Source organism: Danio rerio, chromosome 18, assembly GCF_052040795.2.
Source record: "Danio rerio strain M-AB ecotype USA chromosome 18, GRCz13ab, whole genome shotgun sequence".
NCBI classification, from domain to species: domain Eukaryota; kingdom Metazoa; phylum Chordata; class Actinopteri; order Cypriniformes; family Danionidae; genus Danio; species Danio rerio.
This window is the reverse complement of record NC_141038.1, coordinates 37,804,624-37,825,573: the sequence shown is the minus strand read 5'-3', so window position 1 is coordinate 37,825,573 and position 20,950 is coordinate 37,804,624. Positions and strand designations below refer to the sequence as shown.

Sequence of the window (20,950 nt, the reverse complement as noted above, 5' to 3'; positions counted from 1 at the left end):
GAGGATGCAGGATTAACTATATTTGAATAAGCTGGTCGCATTAACGCTTACCTAGTCTTAAAAAACAGATCCTTAGCCAAGCCCATACAACTTGCTACTTCCAGTGGTTAAATGATTAAAAGGTCTACATGTTATAGGCTCTCTATGGCTACGTATAATCAAATGTGCCTATTAATCAATTAAATTATGCCATACATAAAGGTAATGAAGACTCCTCTAATCTACTGGATACAAGGAATTCGCAAAACTCCAGAATTAATCAAAACTTAACATTTTATTTGTCAAGTAAAATTGTATTCTGCCAATTACATAATAAATCATCAGGAAGCCAATTCAGAGATGAGACTAACAATATAACATCCATTAATCAAAGATAAATCAAAGATTTATAGATGCATACTTAACCAGAGAAGTACATTGCAGCATAAGTCTCAGAGATGCTGCAACGGGGTGTCTTTTTACAAGATCTCCCCCCTACCTAAAGCACATCTTACCTTATATACTCAAGTCAAAACAAACAGCCATAAATTCAAGACAATAGAAGTGTCACGGAAACCCTGGCCTGATGAATTTGAGGACTCAACCATCTCTCAGGAGGGAGAGCATCTTATCAAGATCTTAAAGAAGTCAAAAACCAAATCAACATATACCAGTGAAATATTACTGTAAAATTAAGACCACTTTACCAATCACACAGAGACATTTAAAATGATACCAAACATGAGCAATATAGTGCTGCAAAATACACCATAGTAAAACTTTGAACATTTTATGTGAAATGTGCTCAAATCAGAAGGTAACAATAAGGGTCAAGAAGGGGGGTTTAGGTGGAAGGAGAAGGGTGACTTCTTCGTATTACCCCCTGCTGTAGTGTAGCTCTGTTTCTCCAGCCTGTGTTTGCATTGTCAACAGTGATTTGAATAGAACAGTGGAACAGTTGGTTTCTTCATCACTTCTCAGATTAGAAAATGCATTGGAACATTGCATCTTGTCTTATGAAATTCCATAACAGTTCTCAGGGTCTGATATTTTGGATCCTTACACCACCACCACACAGTCACTACTTAAAATGGCAGCCAAAAACTACAAGCTCTTGAAATGGCTGCCACCAACCTGCAAACATACAAGATGGGTGCCTCCAGTCCTCCAGCTTGCAAAATGGCCGCCTCCAGCCCTCCAGTTTACAAGATGGTAAGCGCCAATCTGCCATTGGCATTAGAAGATGATATCCTGTTCCAAGTATAGTCCTGCCATAGTTCTGGTTGTTGTTTTTGTTCCTGATATACCATCATCTGAGTCACAAAAATGGCCACCACCACCTAAGTTGCCAGAGCTGCTGCCACCACCAGAGCTGTTATTGCCAGAGCTGACACCGCCACCTCCAGAGCTGCTAGATCCTCTGCTAGAGCTGCCAGATCCTCCAGAGCTGCTAGAGCCGCCACCAGTGCTGCCAGAGCCGACGCCACCAAAACTCTCTGAATCCCTTGAATGACGGGTGCCAGATCCCTTTGAGGTCCTCAAATGGCAGGCACCAGATCCCACTTAATCTTTCAAATGGCCAGAGCAACCACATGAGTCCCATGAAAAGCCAGAGGCACCACCTAAGTCCCACGAAAGGCCAGAGCCAACATCTGAGTTCCACAAATGTCTGCCAGAGCCGTGTGACTTCCCAGAGCCGCCAGAGCCATGTGACTTCTCAGTGCTTTCTGAACCAAAGCCTCCTGATCCACTAGGGTTTGATGAATTGCAAGTGCCTCTTAAACCAGAACCTCCTCACCCACTGGGGTTGATGGAACTGCCAGTGCCTTCTTAACCAAGGTCTTCTGACCGACTAGAGTTAAATAAACTGCTGGTGCCTCCTGATCCACTGGGGTTGGATGAACTGCCAGTGTCTCCTGAACCCAAGCCTCCTGACCCACTGTGGTCATATGAACTCCTAGTGCCCCTTAAACCTAAGCCTCCTGACCCACTGGGGTTAGCTTAACTGCCAGTGTTTCCTGAACCAGAGCCTCCTGGCCTACTGTGGGTGTATGACCCGCCTGTGCCAACTTCAACTCCACACTCCAGGCCCTTCGCAGCTCCACGCTCCAGGCCCTCTACAGCTCCATGCTCCAGACCTTCAGCAACTCCACACTCCAGACCCTCTGTAGCTCTATGCTCCAGGATGGGGGTGGGGGCACTGTCACAGTCACCAGTGATCAAGCCAATGCAGATTGCTAGCCAATTTAGCTTATGCAAGTCACCTGTACTGCAAGTCTTTTGGACTGTGAGGGAAACTGGAGCACCTGGAGGAAACCCACACAAACACAGGGAGAACATGTAAACTCCACACAGAAATGCCAAATGACCAAGCCAGGGCTCAAACCAGTGACCTTCTTGCTGAGAGGCAATTGTGCTGCCCACTGCACCACCGTGACATCCAATTATTACTATTATTATTATTATTATTATTATTATTATTATTATTATTATTATTAACAGTAATAGTAATAAAAGCAATAATAACTGGGGCAGTATTTCAATTTCAAACTACATACAATAAGAAAGCATTTATTACAATTTTAATAAAAAGTGTGACAACTATTTTTTTTTACACATTTATAAAATTTCACCTTGGTGAACAGAACAATTTTCTTTAAAAAAAAGAAAAAAAAACATTAAAAAAAACTGACCCCAAACTGTTGACAGGTAGTGTATATACTATAAAATCTTGCAGTTAAATATATATTTAAGCTTGCAGTTCAGTAAAATAACAAGTATGATCTTTACTTTTTATGTACATTATCTTACAGTATCTATAAACTTAAAAAAAGAAATAATTTTTATACCAATATTTCAACTGTCTTCCCTAATTATTTTGTTTGTGAAAGTTGTATATGAAAATACCAGTACATGAGCAGTTTCTGCATAACTCAGACCAGACCGTCTGGCATTAACAACCATGTCGCATTCATAGTTGCTTAAATCCCTGTTCTGATGCTCGGCTTAAACCTCAGCAGGTCATCTTGACCATGTCTAAACGTTCTGAGTGGCTGCCATGTGACTGTACGATTAGATATTTGCATTCAGATGAAAAGGTTGAATTTAATAAACTGTTTAAAAGTGGAGCTCAAATTTTACTGAATCCAATTGACATTCATTATTGAAGGAAAAAATATATAAATTTTCCAAAATATATTTAGTTAGTGGTTAAAATTATGATTGCAATGACATTTGTGGCTTTTTAATTTTTTTTTTTACATATAATAGCAAAACTCTTATCAACAGTGACTTGAATACATAAGCTCTTTTCACATGACTAGTATCAAGACTTCAACAAAATCACAAAGGTCATGCTCTGCTTTTACATCCAAGTGAAAAAAAAAGTGTTAGATAACTTCTCACAAAGAAGATTGTACAAGGTTTCTAGGAAGCAAGTTTGCCTGCTCATTCAGTCTAGACATAATTGGCTAGCTGTCCTCGAAGACTTAAACCCGAGGATGGCTTCAAACTCTGAGTTAGAACCCCTAAAAAGAATCAAGAATTCAAAATACCATTCAACACAAAGATAATGTTCTGCTTTGACATCATGTGAAAAGCTGTTAGATAACATCTCAGAAGAAAGATTTTACAAGATTTCTACGTAGCAGGTTCATAAGTTTGCCTTTTTTGTTTTTGCCAAAAGATGTGCTGAAAATAGAACAGTCATGAAAAAAGTTATAATGGCTGCTGAACAAAATCACTGCTGTGACAGTGTAATGATCAACATGTGTAACTCAAAGCAGGGCCGGTGTGGGACTCCTGTTCAGCCCTTGAGTTTCAAGCCTTAAGGCTAATTTATACTTCTGCGTCAAATGCACGCGTATGCTACGGCGTTGACGCATAGCCTTTCGCTGTGGCCGTCGGCGTCGCTGACGTGCACCTTTCAAATAAATGTATCTACACGTCCCAATGACGCGTATCGCAAGCTCTGTGATTGGTCGGCTTGGTAGCGCTGACGAGTCTGGGCGGGACAGAGAGCCGTGCGAATGTGGAGTCCCGTGAAGGAGCTCCGGATGGAAAGTTTTGTTTTGTGTTAAGTTGTTGCACGTCCACCGGTTCCTGCCTCAAAATGAGCGTGTTTGAGCCACTTGTACACCCAGGAAGTGTTCAGGAAAAGCAAAACAGCAGCGAAGAAACTTGACACAGAGGAACATTTACACCTCACTGCCAACTAGCGTTTCGGAAGTGTTAATGCAGACCAACAGAGACAGCGCGCAGAAGTATAAAATGCACAGCTACGGGCATTGCATGCGCTGTGGGTTACGCCGGTTACTTGAAGCAGAAGTATAAACCAGGCTTTAGACTTGCCCACCTCAGTTCACGACTGACTATATTAAAATAATGCAATTTCCAATTCAGCTTCTAATGACACTATCATGTCTTTTTCAAGGAAACAGCTACTTTAGACCTTCAAATGTTTTCATAAATATGAGAACATTAAAGGGTAGCTAAATTTCCAACAGCATTCTAACATTAAAATGTCCTTTCCTGCAATATCTGAATATATATTCTGTGCAAAATTTTTTATAGATATCCAGTCCTTTGTAGCGGTGTTTACACAAATATATATATATATATATATATATATATATATATATATATATATATATATATATATATATTAGGGATGTAACGGTATCAGAATTTCACGGTACGGTAATACCTCGGTATCAATGTCAAGGTACGGTATTTATTGAATCATTTACAGGAAAAAACAAAACTTATGAAAATACTCCAAAAAAGTGCCAAAAGTGTCAATGACATACAAATTAGCCATCTATCTGTAAGCTTTGAAACAGGAACTTCAATTTTAATAACAAAAAAATATTAAACCATATAAAAAAAAAAATTAAGTTTTTAATTTAGTATTGTTGAAAACTCATCACATTTAACATTTAATCACTCACTCACTTAGATAGAGATGGGTTTAAAGGAAAATTATCATATAAATATAATCTGGTAAAAGCTGGTATCTCTGGGCATTTACAATGTCCCCTGCAACAGAAAAAAAAAAAAAACCTCTCATTTGGTACTGAGGTTTCTGGGACAAGAGAGATATGACTTATATGACTTATTTCTTGAGCGCCGAATGATTGTGTTGGAAACGCTGCTGCTCCGTCTCAGTGTGGATGGGGAAAGACGGAGACATCTGAAAACGGAGGCAGGGCTGCAAACGTTCGCCTCTCTGATTGGGGCTTTTCCTCAATATTAAGTAGCCTAACACACACAGTTCAGTCTCGCATCCTCTTCTTGTAAGTTAAGACTTCGCAAGTTTGATTAAGGCTGCAGTCTCCCCCTTCTCAGTTTGATATGGAAAACATACCGAGGACACGGGTAAATCTTCAAAGGGAACAGTGTACTTTATAGCTTCATTCACATCACCTTGGCTACGTTGTTTCACTTTCTCAACAATAAAATGTAAACATGATTTAAGGAACTGCCTATTTTCTTTTTAATATTAGCAACTTAACAGACAGCAGAAATGTTGAGGCGTCGTGCTGCATATATGAGCGTCATCTTCACTGTGTGAATATTTATAACAAAACGGAGCCGATAACAACTGCCTCCTTTCAATTTCAGTGAAAATACGAAACGCACCCTCTCTTTTGCTGAATATCAGTTTTAATAATCGACAATTATAAAAGTATAACATACAATAAGTTTATACATTGTAGGAAATAAAGGCAAGCGATCAGTCAATGTACCTGGATTAATCATTAACTTATCTTTGCGCTTAACCAAAACATGTTACCCGTGAACAAGTAACTTAATAGATTTCAATGACCAAAGTCAGGGAATTGGCCTATGTCGTTAGATAAAGACAACAACATGAATGAAATATCACGTTTAGCAAATATAGTGAGATTAGATCCAGCGGGAGATGCGTGATGAGCAGTCCGACAAGCAGAGCTCTCATCTCATGCTGGAGCGCTTGCCCGAGAGTGTCTGTGGTCACGTGATGTGCGTTTTCAGCGTTTTGGTGTGGACGGAGAGCAGTTCAGAAACGCTGGGTAAAACGCGAGTGTGGACGCGGATCGTTTTCATTCTACAACGCCGTTTTAAAACTAAAACGCACTCTTGTAAAAGGGGCCTTAGAGTTTTACAGCTCTTTTTGATCCCCGCTTCTTGCAGCACACTCCATTTCCGCATTACTGGATCTGTAGCGACAACAGACCGCAAGGGATGATGGGGATTGTAGTTTTCGCTACCTCCCGTTCGCTTCATTCGCCTGAGCAAATTTTCTCAGAAGACCTATAGTTTTACCGAGTCATGCGACTTCGGTAATATCGAAAAAAATTAATATTGCGGTATGACGGTATTTACAATACCGTTACATCCATAATATATATATATATATATATATATATATATATATATATATATATATATATATATATATATATATATGTACACCTACATAAATAACCTAAACATATATGTCTTAACACTAAAAAAGAAAAAAAAAATGGCTCAGGTAAGGTTCGAACTGTGGCAAAATAATGGTTAAAAAGGTTGAGGCCCTTGTGGCCATAAAAACAGACCGGCTCACCGGGAATTCTCCCGGTCCGTCCAATTAGCCAATATGGGCCTGACTCAAAGAGAAAAACTCAACACTAGCTCATTTTAAATATGTGCTTCAGCCAACATTTTTCTAAATGTACTTATATATATGTTTGACTGCATCTAGATAAAATAAAAAATTGAGGCAGCAACCTTTGTTGCTTATCATTTCAATTATATTAACAGCGACATATTATCATTGAATAAAGGACTATTTTTGTGTGGTTCTTTGCACAACATCAATTAAATATCACATAACAACTTAATGATGTCTATGATACGCAACTGGAGGTGGCATGGTGGCTCAGTGATTAGCATTGTCACCTCATAGCAAGGAGATTGCTGGTTTAAGTCTTAGTTTGGTCAGTTGACATTCCTGTGTGGCAGTTCGTTCCACTGTGGTGCCCCCTAATAAATAAGGGACTAGGCTGATGGAAAATTAATGATTTGTAATCAACTATGCTTGCCTTGTCTATATATCTTCACTTATACAACTTTTCTGGCATGGCCAGTTTGCTCTGTAGTTCACTTTGTGTGGTGTACTTGTGATGCAGAGTGGTCAGTAAAGCCCCAGTCAGATTACATAATTTTATCAAGATTTCGGCACAATTTCCTTGACATAGGGTGTCTTGGTGAGTTGTAAACAACAAATGGGCGCCGTGACACAAGATTCAATCAATTCTTCTTGTTTAATGTGGCATAGTTCACGACAACTGATACCATGTCTGCAATCATATTCTTGTTTATCTAGTAGATAACGGACCAACAAAAATACATTAAAATTAAGATACAAATTTTAATAAATGAAATTCATTTCAAAAAGATATTTTTCCAAGCAAAATACACAAATTATTATTATCATTATTGTTATTATTATTATTATTATTATTGTTATTATTATTATTTTATTATTTTATTTATTTATTTATTTATTTTGACTGCACACTACTCAACTATGTGGGTGGATGATTTGTTCTGCTCCATGGAAAATAACTATTTAACTAATCACCACTGTGATTGTTGTATCACAAACATCTATCATATATTTGCAAATTTTTTATGTCATTATTTTGTCTTGAGCATCTGAATTTTCCTTGATGCTGATGTGCTGTCATTTTCTCCATTCCACTCGTGGCAAGTTCATGCGAGGCAGTGTTTGATAAGCAACCCATTGTAATATATTTATATTTTAAAAATATATATCTTTAATATTACAAAGGAAATATAAGTTTGATCCTATCAATGTCAACAAATGACATTAAATAATGTAGCTCATTGTCAGCAAGCATCAATATTTATTGAGATTGACATAAAAAACAAAACAAAAAAAAAAACACTTGTTATGGCAACACTTATGACTGCTTTGAGAAATAACACTCATCATAGATTTCACGAGATGACTGATCATGAAGAAACCTGTAGTCTGGCACATTTGTTACCCATGACAAGTCAAGATTTTATCAAGACAAAATTGCATAATATGACATGGTGACTTTCATAACCGACAATAAAAATCATGTGATCTGACCGGAGCTTAAGGTGAAGCAGGAATTCACAAAAGACCTAAAAGCGATGTAAAATCAAGACAAAACAGTGCACCTTTCTCTTATGTTTGATTTTGACATACTCAGAGCAATGTATTATACTCACTCACTATTATTCATCTTAGTCACTGATTTATTAGGGATTGCCATAGTGGAATGAACTACCAATTACTCTGGCATATGCAACTGATGTCCTTCCAGCCGCATCGCCACCAACGCACTCTCCCATCCACATCCATCCACTAATACACTAGAGCCAAATTTTTTTACCCAATTCAAGTAAAGCACATGTCTTTAGGCTGTGTGGGAAACCAGAGCACCCAGAGAAAACCCACACGAACACGGGGAGAACATGCAACCTTCATACAGAAATGCCTCCTGGACTCGAACTAGTGACATTCTTGCTGTGAGGTGACAGCGCTAACTACTGAACCACCTTGACTCATCACTTTTCCCAGCAATCTGTACACATATCTAAATTGCGAGTTTGAGATGTTTGATGGCCATTAAGTAGGAAAGGAGATTTGTGCATTAATGGTAGGGCACTACTTACCAAAAAGTTTTTAAGAGTTCACACTTAGCTGATGATTGATTATAAAGCAAGTTTGACCTGGGAGAGAGCCCTGAGTGACGTTCTTGCTGTGATAAGTGTTTAGCTGTTTAGTGACGTTCTTGCTGTGAGGCAACAGTGATAGCCCCTGAACCACCGTGCCACCCTATAAAGGGAAAAGTGGAGGAGTAGGGGTGGAACAGGGGATTCTTCTAGGCAAAGATAAGTGAAGTAAGAAACTATAGTTTTAGGAATCTTCTGATTGGTGAATCATGCATTAGTTAATACAGGACCAGCTGTGATCAATCATAAGCATGTGATCCTCTTGAAGTCATTTTATAAATATATAAACTATTTGAAAAAATGGATCTCGTTAAGAAATATTTTGTTGGATCTGAATTATATTTGTTTAAAAAGATGTAGAAAGATTGGAAAGAAAAAAAATCTGAAATTGTAGTTCATGGTGAATGTGATTTCAAACAGTTCCAGGCTGTCTGGTACATCCTTGGGGACACAGCTTGGATAATAAGATGGGTAGACAGATTATTGAGATGGTGGAGTGTGTAGTTTACTGGAATGTCAGGTCCAAATAGGGAAGCACTGGGGTGGGTGACAGATCTGAATGAGGAGCTAATGGTCTGAATTTTTGGAATAGGAAGGCACTTGAGTGGGTAATGGGTTTGAATGAGGAGCTATTCTTCTGCCTTTTTGAAAGGCAACATGGAAAAGAGGTTCATCAACAACAGTGATGTATGTGATGATAAACGCATCACTGCAGTGACATGACAATGGTGGTAGTATGCAAAAAACAATAAATAAATAAATAAAAATAATAAAATAAATTTGTATTTGAATTAGGATTATGTGCAACTGCAATTAGGAAGTGCATGCAGCATCAAATGACTGTCTGAATGAGCAGAAGTGTGAACATGATAAAGTGTTAGAGGGAGAGATTGCTTGATTCCCTGTCAAATTATATAAAAAATACAGCTAACTGCAATACACACACATACTGAACTGTGACAAAAAAAACCAAATGTGTTTTTTTTTCATGAACCATCCCATCCCTACAAGCTACTGTATGGCTACTTAGAATGTGCATATCAATAAAGAATATTTTTTGTAACTCTAAACTCTGATAAGTACTGTTTTTTTATAAGGGTAGGTTTAGGGTAAGTGAGGGAGCAGACATTAAAAAAAAAATGTTACTGTTAGGCAGTGGTGTCCAAACTTGGTCCTGGAGGGCTGATGTCCTAGTTCCAACCCCCATTTAACACACCTGAACCAGCTAATCAAGCTCTTTATAGGTATACTAGAAACTTCTAGGCAGGTGTGTTGAAGCAAGTTGGAGCTAAGCTATGCAGGACACCGGCCCTCCAGGACTGAGTTTGGACGTCCCTGCTGTAAGGGATAAGATTAAGGTTTGAGCTGGTGCAAAATAGCTTAGTGTAAGGGGACTCTGGGCCCTATTATATATGTTTGGCGTGATTTGTAGCTAGTTTCAGACCAGCGCAACCCTAATTTTCGTGTTTTGCACCACGTTGTTTTAATAGCAAATACGCTTGCGCTACTTTGTGAAATCATGGGTGTTCCGGTTGAAAAAGAAGGTGTGTTATAGTCGCATTGTTGGCGTGTTGCTATTTTAACTTAAATAGACTGCACCATTGACCAAATAAAACGTGGTCTAAAGCACAGCGTAGAGTGTGTTAGTTATGTGTCTATGCAGGTCCAAAATGCAAACACATTGCTTAATACACATCGGATGCACAGCAATTCAAATATAGCTTTACATACAAAAGTAAATAAAGGATTAAAATGTTACAAAATTATTATTTTCTATATAAATATGAAAACCACAACCTCATGACAATTTGCATTTGTATAATGTTATTATAGTATAAGTAGTATTATTTATTTTATGCATATTTATATTTGTTTTCATAAAAACAAGTTTAAATGTGTCCACCTGTCAGCTTCTGGAGACGTATGCATTACTATATGGGCATAAGAATAGAATGTGTGCTACGATATAACTTACATAACGTTTTCTGACTACACTTCGTTATTATTGTTCATTTATTAATTTGCTGAAAATTAGAACTGAATTTAGAAATTGTTTTAAAACAATGTTTTTGTGCTTAACAAACAAAATTAAGTATGTAGGCTAATGGATGTCTTCATACAACACTATTTTCCTATCCATGAAAGTAAAGGAGTAAAGAGTAAAAGTAAGGTAGAGAGAAAGTAAAGAGACCGAATGGAGGAGGCTCATTCTTAATCCTCACGCCATTCAATGGGAGATCAAACTCTGGTTGGTTTAAAGGGCCATGACACCCCCCACTTTCGGTTAAAGTCTACTTCAGAATTTTTTCAAAAGATGCATGATTAATGGGCGTGGAGCTCCGCAAGCATATAGGGCAGGAGTGGGAGTGGCCAGCAGGGGAGAGAACAACTGCTGTTGACAGTTAGCTCACAAAATGAGACACAAACCGTGAGGAGACTCATGAGTTTATAGTTCACAAAGTTTAAATGCAAAGAAATAAACAGTAATTTAATGCCCTGCTACATTTGTTATTCGTAATTTCAAATACACATAACCATAATTTATGTCATTATAAAGATAAGTGTGTTCTTGTAAACACTATAAATGAGGATTCTCCCTCGATCCCCGGGTCTATTATAGATCTTGAATGCAGACTCAGTGCAGCAGGTCTCCTGACCTGCCTATTTTAACCATTAGCCCTGCTGGTAATCTGGAGGATTTAGGCAAACACAGCAGCACGGCGATGTGTCTGAATGTGAACGAACTCCTGATAAAATCAATGTCCGCCATTCTTCAATTCTCATACTGCTCTCCCGAAAAAAAATGCTTGCAGCACACACACAGCTTTGCTGTATGATCGGCCCTGACAAGATCGCGGGGAAAAAAACATGCAACAAACCCCGTGGATCATGGAAACAAACACATACGAGCCTTCATGAACGGCTACTGCGTGCCCCTGGGACCGTGACTCCATGTCTCACAGCTTGCTTGAAACTGACAGGTCTGTCTTGCCTTCGGAAAGCATGTGCTCTCATTAATAATTAAGCAGCCGGCTCTTCTCATAGGATAAGAAAACTCTGCTATGAATAATAATGAGAAACCGACGCGTCATCATAGCACTTGCAGTACTGCGCTACATCGCCGATTTTGATCCCGCCCCAAAAATCATTTTAAACACGGAAGCTGAAATTAGCTGACAAAAGCTCAAAATTATCCAGTTTTTCCCACAATTAAAGCTGACAGGTGCTAACATTGTCTTAACTGATGCTCAACACACACACATCTGTTAATATAAAAAAAGTTCTCCAGGGTGTCCTGAACCTTTAATGCACATTATGCTCAAAACACACCCATAACTCATTTCAAGAGTTCACACTTAGCTGATGATTGATTATAAGCAAGTTTGGCATGCTGTCCCGGAAGAGAGCCCTGAGCTAGAAGGTTCTTGAGCCCTGGGCTCCCTCCCGTTTGGAGAAAGAGAGGGGAGCCTTGAGCTCAGGTAGATCTCGACAACTCCCCCTTGATAAGGGCTGATGACTAAAAATTGAATGCTATTAAAAGATATGCTGCATTATGAGATTACCTGAATTGCAAATTTAGATTTATCAATTTACTTGTTTTGCATGTTTTTGGAATGTGGGAGGAAACCGGAGGACCCGGGGAAAACCCACGCAAACACGGGAAGAACATGCAAACTACACACAGAAACGACCACCGGCCTGTTGAAGGACTAGAACCGGTGACGTTCTTGCTGTGAGGCGACAGTGCTAGTCACTGGGCCACCGTGCTGCCCTATGGAGGGAAAGGTGAAAAGGTAGGGGTGGAAGGGGGGATTCTTCAAATCGAAGATGACTGTAGTGAAAAAACCCTGGCTCTTTATAGTGGGTTAGGAATGGCCTGATCGGTGGATCCTGCATGCTAATGCAGAACCAGCCATGTTCAATCATAATCACGTGCTTCTCTCGAAATTAGTTTATGAATAAACTTCACTAAGTGAATAATCACAACCCTGTTAGACCATCCGCCTGGGCGCAGAGTGTATTTTTCCATCCTTAAAATAGCAAAAGTGGATTTGGGCACCCCCTTAATGCTTTTTCGCCATGCAATTTAGACTTTTTGCCTAGATCGTTAAAATTAAGTCCTCCTTGTTAAATACGGAACATAAATCAATTGATAGCTCAAGTCCCATCTATTTGGAGCTGGCCTGCACATTTAGAGTTGGCTTGAATCTTTTGGTGTTGCTTACACCAAACTCTAATTTCTTGGGGTCTGAGCAGCTGCCGTGAGACCTGCACTAGTAATGAAGGACATATCTTGTGTACTGTAGCTGTCTGCTGGCCTCTTGGAGGAGTAACGAAGGGGATCGGGTCAATTTAAAAACAGAGATAAAAAGCACACTGGGCTTTAGACTGTCTGCGAAAAAAATTGTGTTTGCTGTAACAAATTGTTGCAATCCATTGACTGTCCATTTTGTTATGTCAAAATATGTCAATAGCCACCGTGCCACCATAGAACAGGATGAGCTGGAGTACGTCTGGAGCTGGAGTCAAGATAACTTTGTGCATCTACACCCAGTCAGAGGCAGAGGGGAAACGTGTTTGTGGTAGTGCCTAAGCAAATTTGCAAGGGAATTTCAAGAAGGACAACCTCTATCATCGCAGTTCTGTCAGTATGGGAACCAGAATTGGAGGATTCTGGGGCGTGCTCAATGAAAGATGAAAATTTCCCAGAGAATTAAAATAACTGGAGCTCATTAGATTTGGACATGTTTCACTTGATAGGGCAGGACCAAATGGCTGAATGTTCACTGGGACAGTGTACTGGATTTTAAACTACTTACTGAACAAAATATGGACAAGAAACAGTGAAGACATTAGGGGTGGGACAGTTTGGTTCGTATTACGGTTCGGTGGTCACAGGTTTTGGCTTGATTTGGTTAACATTGTAAACAAAAATCTCCTATCATAACACTTAAATACTATTTAGAATTACTATACATTGTTATAAGCCTTAAAATCCACCGCATACATTATTTTAAAAAGTTAGGCTTAAAGTTGGTCTTAAAGTTTTCATTTAAGATTTACTTGTTGACTAATGGTATTAATGATAAACTGCTTCAAGTGGCTGAAATTATTGTTCGATATAAGCCAGTAATGTGGTAAAAAAAAAAAAAAAAAAACACGTTTAGTGGAGTACTGAGTTCCAGTGTTTCACTGGTGTGCATTAGATCACTACTTTAAATGCTGCAATTCATCTAGTCCAGCATCATGGAGAAGCAAGAAATACAGACAGCAAGAATGTGGCAGAAACACTTTATCCATTATGAAACATTGCTATTCCTATTTGTGTAAGGTTAGACCACAAGTGGACATTGATTATTTGTTCATGCTTTGAGAAATGTGAATGGCATCCAAAAAAAAAAAAAAAAACTCGCATGAGATCCCCCACTGTGTTCTACACTGCCACACAATCCTTTTAATAGATTATGACAAGGGAACCCAGGAAAATAAAGTCCAGGTTCTTTTGGTGATTAAACATAATTTTATAATTGTTTTTGAACACTGAATACATTACATGTAGATAGAATATGTTGTGTCACTACATGTGTTTACATGCTTGTGTGTGATGCCAGCATATTTTCATCAGAGACAATATTTTATTTTCAGCATTGTCTTTTTATGGTTTTAGATATTTCCTAAAACATAATCCATCTCAATGGCTCATTAGGACAACCAGTCTTATCTATGAGATTCAGTTTGGCAAAAGCCTTCCAAGTTCAGGGGTGTGTATTTACAACTGTGAGTCCCACAGCGGGCCCTGTTTTGCAAAGGAGATTGATGCATGATACATGCAGTTCATCTACCAAAGGAACTCAGTAGTGCTACAGAAGAAATGGAGACTCCACCCTGACTTGGTACAGCTGATATAGGAGCGATTCTGGGAAGCCTAGGTCAACCTGTTGAATTTTTCTGAATCCACCCTTTGCCATTGGTTTGATTCTCTGACCGAGGTCACCTTCGGCACAGATACACTTGCACACATCTGACCAAAGAACCTACGCAAATATCTGTTTCCCCCAGTGAGACTACTTGCAAGGTCAGGGAGGACAATTAGCAGGTCTTACTAGTTAAGCTTCACCTGGGCACTTTTTGGCATCTCCATCTGGATCAATGAAACATCCACGTGTTGTCCATAGACGGGACATAAAAGAGATAGGTGACATACAGCAGTGTCACACCCTCACTCAGGCTAAAGCTCCATCTACAACAGTAGTCTTTACCCTTTTTTATCAAGGCGAAGTGCTGGGTGACCAACAACCGTTTTCTCAGAGGAAGACAAGCTGACAAAATATTGCTGTCACTCTGATACAAGTTTTATTTATGGAAAGCATTGCAAAGTACTGCAGTGTTTGGGTGTTCTATGTTTGTCTCTGATAATTAACCTTACAGAAATGTGTATATTTCATACAAGCTGAAGCTGATCGGTCAATTCTTGTCTTGATGTGCGTCTGCTCTGAAAGGCGTGCACCTCCGTGCAAGTCGCGCACCTCCATTGGAAACAAAAAACTTTACAAAACTCTAGAAAAGACTTGATATGCAAATTGCTAAAAAAGGGGCGCCGTCATTTGGGATCTCCATTAGTTGATCTTGTTGCACAGCCATGCTGGATTCACTTGATTTGTTGACAATTGGGTTGCGGATCCATTCCTTGGCAGTTCGTGGGTCCTTTACTGGGCCTTTTCCCTTAGCAAAGAAACTTTCCAAAGAAACAAGTCTGTTTCTTACTCATTTTGCTGCTTGAGGGTTAAATTTTGCCACTCAAGTGACCAAGATGTAACCTCGAGTATTCTGTATTTTTTTTTAAATAAAACACATTCAAAAATCGTTCAGATTGTTCAGACTCAGATAATAAATAAAACTGAAATAATTCATGATTTCTTGTGCGGCCCAGTACCAATTGATCCATGGACTGGTACTGGTCCGTGGCACGGTGGTTGAGAATCACTGATCTACAAGGCATGTCAATGCTCTGAAGTGGTCTAGAACATTTTAAATAATGTTTTTGTTTAATAAAAGTTGCATGTATACAGGGTGACACAGTGGTTAACACTGTTGCCTCACAGCAAGAAGATCGAGGGTTCGAGTCCAGGCTAGGCCGTTTGGCATTTCTGTGTGGAGTTTGCATGTTCTCCTCGTGATCGAGTGGGTTTTCTTCCAGGTGCTCCGGTTTCCCCCATAGTCCAAATTATGCAGTATAGGTAAATTGAATAAACTATATTGGCCGTATTGTATGAGTGTGTATGGATGTTTCCTTGTACTGGGTTTCAGCTGGAATGACATCTGCTGTGCAAAGCATATGCTGGATAAAGGCTGGTTTATACTTCTGCGCCAAGTGATCGTCGTTACCCACATCGCATGCAACGCGCGTGGCTGTGCATTCATACTTCTGCGCGTTGTTTTTGTTACTCTGCAATAACACTTCCGAAACGCTAGCTGGCAGTAGGTGTATATGTTCTTCTGTTTCGAGTTTCTTCGCTAGAGTTTAGTTATTTTTGAACACTTCCTTAATGTACATTTTGAGGCAGGAACCTGCGGACGTGCAACAACTTTAACCATAAGGTAAACACAAAGCAACAGTCTCTATCTGGAGCTCCATGTAAACAGTCAACCCTTGTAAACAGACGCTCCAACAGACTCGCGTGGCTCTCGGTCCCGCCCATCACTCGTCAGTGCTTCCAAATCGACCAATCACAGAGTTTGCGCTACACGTCAATGCAATGTGTAGTTACAATTTTTGAGAGGTGCGCGCCAGCGCCGCCGACGGCCACGGCGAGGGCTATGTGTCCACACGTAGGCTGCGCCCTTAGCATACACGTGCACTTGACGCAGTAGTATAAATTAGCCTTAAGTTGGCAGTTCATTCCGCTGTGGCACCTCTGATAAATTGGACTAAGAAGAAGGAGAATTAATGTGTATATACCCAAAAAAGGGGCACTAAAATGCACTTTATTTAAGTATACTTAGTACACTTTTCAGTAATGTTCTAAAAGTGCTCTATTTTCACACACTAATTTTGTACTTAATGTACTAAAAGATAGTATTTAGTATATGTTAAGATAAACTTAATACCATCTAAGTGTACTCAATTGTGCTATTTTGAGACACCCTGAAATTGAACTAAAATGTGCTTTTAACATACTATATCTGTGTTTAAAAATATATATATTTAGTTACAACTAGAAATACACTTGAACCCTAATTTGAAACATTTATAAATATATTTAAGAATAGCTTAAAGCATAATAGTAATATATTAAAAAAATATACAAATTGTAAAAAAAAAAAAAGTGCGAAATACTGTATTAAAAGTATTTTGGGAAAATGTACTTCTACAACAATACATTACTAATAGATTTTTAATAAAGTCATCTTAATGTAAACTTAAAATCACCACACTCAAAATCAATTTAAGTGTTAGTGATAATAATGCATTCACATTAAGTATACTTAAGTACAACTTTTGGGAAAATGTACTTCTACTACAATACATTACTAATAGATTTTTTTATATATTACCTTATTTTAAACTTAGGATTAGTATGTAAACAGTGTACTAAAATTCAACTAATGTTTAAAGCATTTAAAGCACACTTTTGAAAAACACACACTTTTGGATGTTTCTTTTTTGTAGTGTACTTTATTGTAGTACACTAAAAAATTATTTAAGTATTACTGGTATTTAGTATACTTTTGTCAAGTGTACTAAAGTCCTACTGAAGTATAAAGATACTTTTAATTTGTATATTTATAGTGTAAAACCATCAAACTTGTATTTAACACAAAAAAATAACAATGTACTAAAAATGTATTTGCGGGTATTTAAGTGTATTTTAATTGCATTTAATTATGTATTTTTTTTTTTCACCTGGGTATACAGCTATATTTAGTTGGTTTTGACATTACTGCATTCAAAATGTGTGGCTTAAGAAATTATAAGTTTAGTGTGGCCAAAGAAAAATGTGTAAATCTTTAGTGTTGAGCCCTGAAATGACATGTGAAAATGAATTGCAATGTGACACTATGAAACCACAGGCCATTTCCTAATGCACATTGAGCAAGGTCTAGCACAGCACACAAAAAAGTTAAACAAATGAGGAGGCGTGTGAACATAACATTTAAATCATGTCATTTTAGCATGCCAAAGTCAAATGTATGATAAAATATATTCTCCCAACAACAAATCTGTAGCTAGCATCGGAAAACTACTAGCGACAGTGGCTGGTGATTAAGACAGTTAATGTCAAACCCTGCCAAAAAAAATCTGAAATCCATATACGCATTACTAGCATAACAAAAGAGAAAATCTATTCTGCTCAAATCCAGAATGTACGCTTGTTCTCTTTTTAGTTCTCCTTCCTTTTTCACGTTGTATTTTTTCTCACACTTGTGACTGCAAACAGCCACAAGTGAACTCACACACGCACACAGTTGTTTCCCATCTGCAGAGCTCTTCCTGTCGTGCCGTGGCTGAGGTGGCTACTGCAGACTCTCCACACACGCTCTCACGAGCTGGCCAATCTGCTGCGCTCCTTCTTTTGTCTCTCTTTCACCATTGTTCCCTCATTTCCTTACCTGAGGTGCAGGAGGCAAGCACGCTCGTTCTCCAGCTCTGAAAGGGCTGTCTTTTTCTCCACCCTCATGCTCTCCATCTCACGCGTGACCACGCACAGCTGCAGGTCAAGGGCCCTCAAGCTGGAAGAGAGACAAAGGGTCAGATCTACAGAGAAAGTAGCAACGGCACAATAATTATTATGTTGAGTTTTTTTTATGGAACAATATTGTTTGTGTGGAAACATTTCATTTCATGTTGATTTTCCAAATATAAAAAGGCTTTCTTTTTCTCTCAATAAAAGTTCAATGGCAGGAGAGCGGCCCAGCCACAGAGCAGGAGGTTGTGTTACGCTCTGTTTGTGTGGAGTTTGCGAGACTAAATGAAACACAGACTTCTGTAGTGCAGATATACAGGCTGCAGAGCATTATGGGCTTTCGTGGCTCTCACACAGACAAGGTCACTATAGCAACAAGAGAATACACACCAACACTGAGTAATCCCTGACATGATGTGGTTTATTAAACCTAAAGCAATGGCGGCTATAGGGGCACACTATATGTTTACAGTTGGAGGGCAAGTGATTAGCCCTTTTTTGAAATATTTTAAAAATATTTCCCAAGTGTTGTTTAAGGGAGAGAACATTTTTCAAACGTAATAGATTTAACAACTAATTTCTAAATATTGTTTGTTATTTAGGGCGACACAGTGGCGCAGTGGGTAGCATGATCGCCTCACAGCAAGAAGGTTGCTGGTTCGAGCCCCAGCTGGGTCAGTTGGCATTTATGTGTGGAGTTTGCATGTTCTCCTCATGTTTGTGTGGGTTTCCTCCGGGTGCTCCGGTTTCCCCCACAAGTCCATAGACATGTGCTATAGGTGAATTGGGTAAGATAAATTGGCTGTAGTGCATGTGTGTGGATGAGAGTGCATTGGTGTTTCCAAGTGATGGTTGCAAATGAAAGAGCATCTGCTGCGCAAAAAATTTGGATAAGTTGGCGGTTCATTCTGCTGTGGCAACTCCTGATGAATAAATTACTAAGCCGAAATTAATGAATGTATTTATTTATTTATTTTTTTGTCTTTGTCATGATGACAGTAAATAATAATTCACTAGTATTCTGCAAGATATTCGTATTCAGCTTAAAGTAAAATTAAAGTCTTACTGCAGTACAATAATTAGGTAACTTTGGTAAATTGGGATAACCAGGAAAAGTCAGTGGACAACTTAGTTCGTTCTGTAGCTCCTAATGGGGCTTATACTATTAAATATGTCTAATCTGTGCTTCCTACAGGTTTAAAATAGATTGGCTATGTTGTTTTACCCACAGCATGTATAGTTGAAGTCAGAATTATTAAACCTCCAGAATTATTAGCTCCCGTTTATTTTCTCCCGAATTTTTAACGGAGAGATTTTTTTTCAACACATTTCTAAACATAATAGTTTCAATAGCTTACTTCTAATAACTGATTTATTTTATCTTTGCCGTGATAAAAGTACATAATATTTGACTAAATATTTTTCAAGACAGCTTAAATTGACATTTAAAGGCTTGACTAGGTTAATTAGGTTAACTAGGCAGGTTAGGGTAATTAGGCAAGTTATTGTAAAAATGGTTTGTTCTGGAGACTATCGAAAAAATACATATAGCTTAAAAGGGGCTAATAATTTCAACCCTAAAATGTTTAAAAAATATATATAAATGCTTTTATTCTAGCTGGAATAAAACAAATAAGACTTTCACAAAAAACAAACAAAAAAAAACTATTATTTACAACGTAATAATCATTACTCTTGAGTACTTTTGAAATGTCTACTTTTTTACTCATACTTTGAGTAATATTTACAACAGATAATTTTACTCAACTCGCACTACATTTTTAGGCAAGTAGTGGTATTTTTACTTAGGTATGATTTTTCAGTACTCTTTAAACCACTGGAATCATTATGTTAGTTTGAGGGATATCTATAAGCTAGTATGCTTTAAAACATTGACAAAATTTGAATTTAGATGATATAAACCCGATATAAACATTCAAAGCTTGCATTTCGTCATTTCTGCCTAAATAGATCAATGTGTGTATGTTTTTTTTTTTTTTTCATGTCACCTCATACTTCTGATCTCATCAATTCTTGACCAATTAAATGCTCTCTAGTATCTGACATGCCCTGTCCCCTTCAAAGTGCTTCTCAATTATTTTTCACTCTCACTGACAGAGCTGTGGTAAAAACAAAACACTATTAGCTGTTTTTAAAAAGGGGAGCAGCTACTCAATGTCCTGCCCTCTCCTCATGTTTCAGACTGAGATTATGTCAAACACTAAATAAAAAATGCACATTTCAAACTTCACTTTATGGGAAGAATTAGTCAAATTCATTAATCAAAACTATTACTGAGCATTTTTACTGCAGTTCAGCAGCATCTAAATATGCATTCTGAAATCTCCCATTGCTACATGTACAATGGCAACGCTTCATGTACAATGGCAATGTTTATAATTTAGAGTTTAAAAGGTGTGACATAGGGCAGTACTTAGTCATTGGTGCTGTATGTGGGTATACAGATTAAAAATGTATTCAGCACCACCCAGAAGAGGCTGTTTAAATGTACCTTTTGTTAGTTT

At 38.3% G+C, this 20,950-nt stretch overlaps 1 protein-coding gene and 1 long non-coding RNA gene across 8 annotated transcripts in view; one reads left to right on the top strand and one right to left on the bottom strand.

The window, feature by feature from the left end:
- The window catches only part of LOC147832892 (uncharacterized), a 599,182-nt gene that overhangs the window by 148,383 nt on the left and 429,849 nt on the right, over nucleotides 1-20,950 (top strand). The gene's annotated exons all lie outside the window — the stretch shown is intronic.
- lekr1 (Leucine-, glutamate- and lysine-rich protein 1) overlaps nucleotides 1-20,950 on the bottom strand; it is a 268,106-nt gene that overhangs the window by 156,168 nt on the left and 90,988 nt on the right. For all 7 annotated transcript variants that reach the window (XR_015515142.1, XR_015515141.1, XM_087293331.1 and 4 more), the window contains one exon: nucleotides 18,352-18,471. Coding sequence is in view for 5 of the 7 variants with exons in the window: in XM_087293331.1 (XP_087149457.1) it covers nucleotides 18,352-18,471 (120 nt within the window). In the remaining 2 variants the exon portion in view is untranslated. The remainder of the gene's footprint in view (nucleotides 1-18,351; nucleotides 18,472-20,950) is intronic.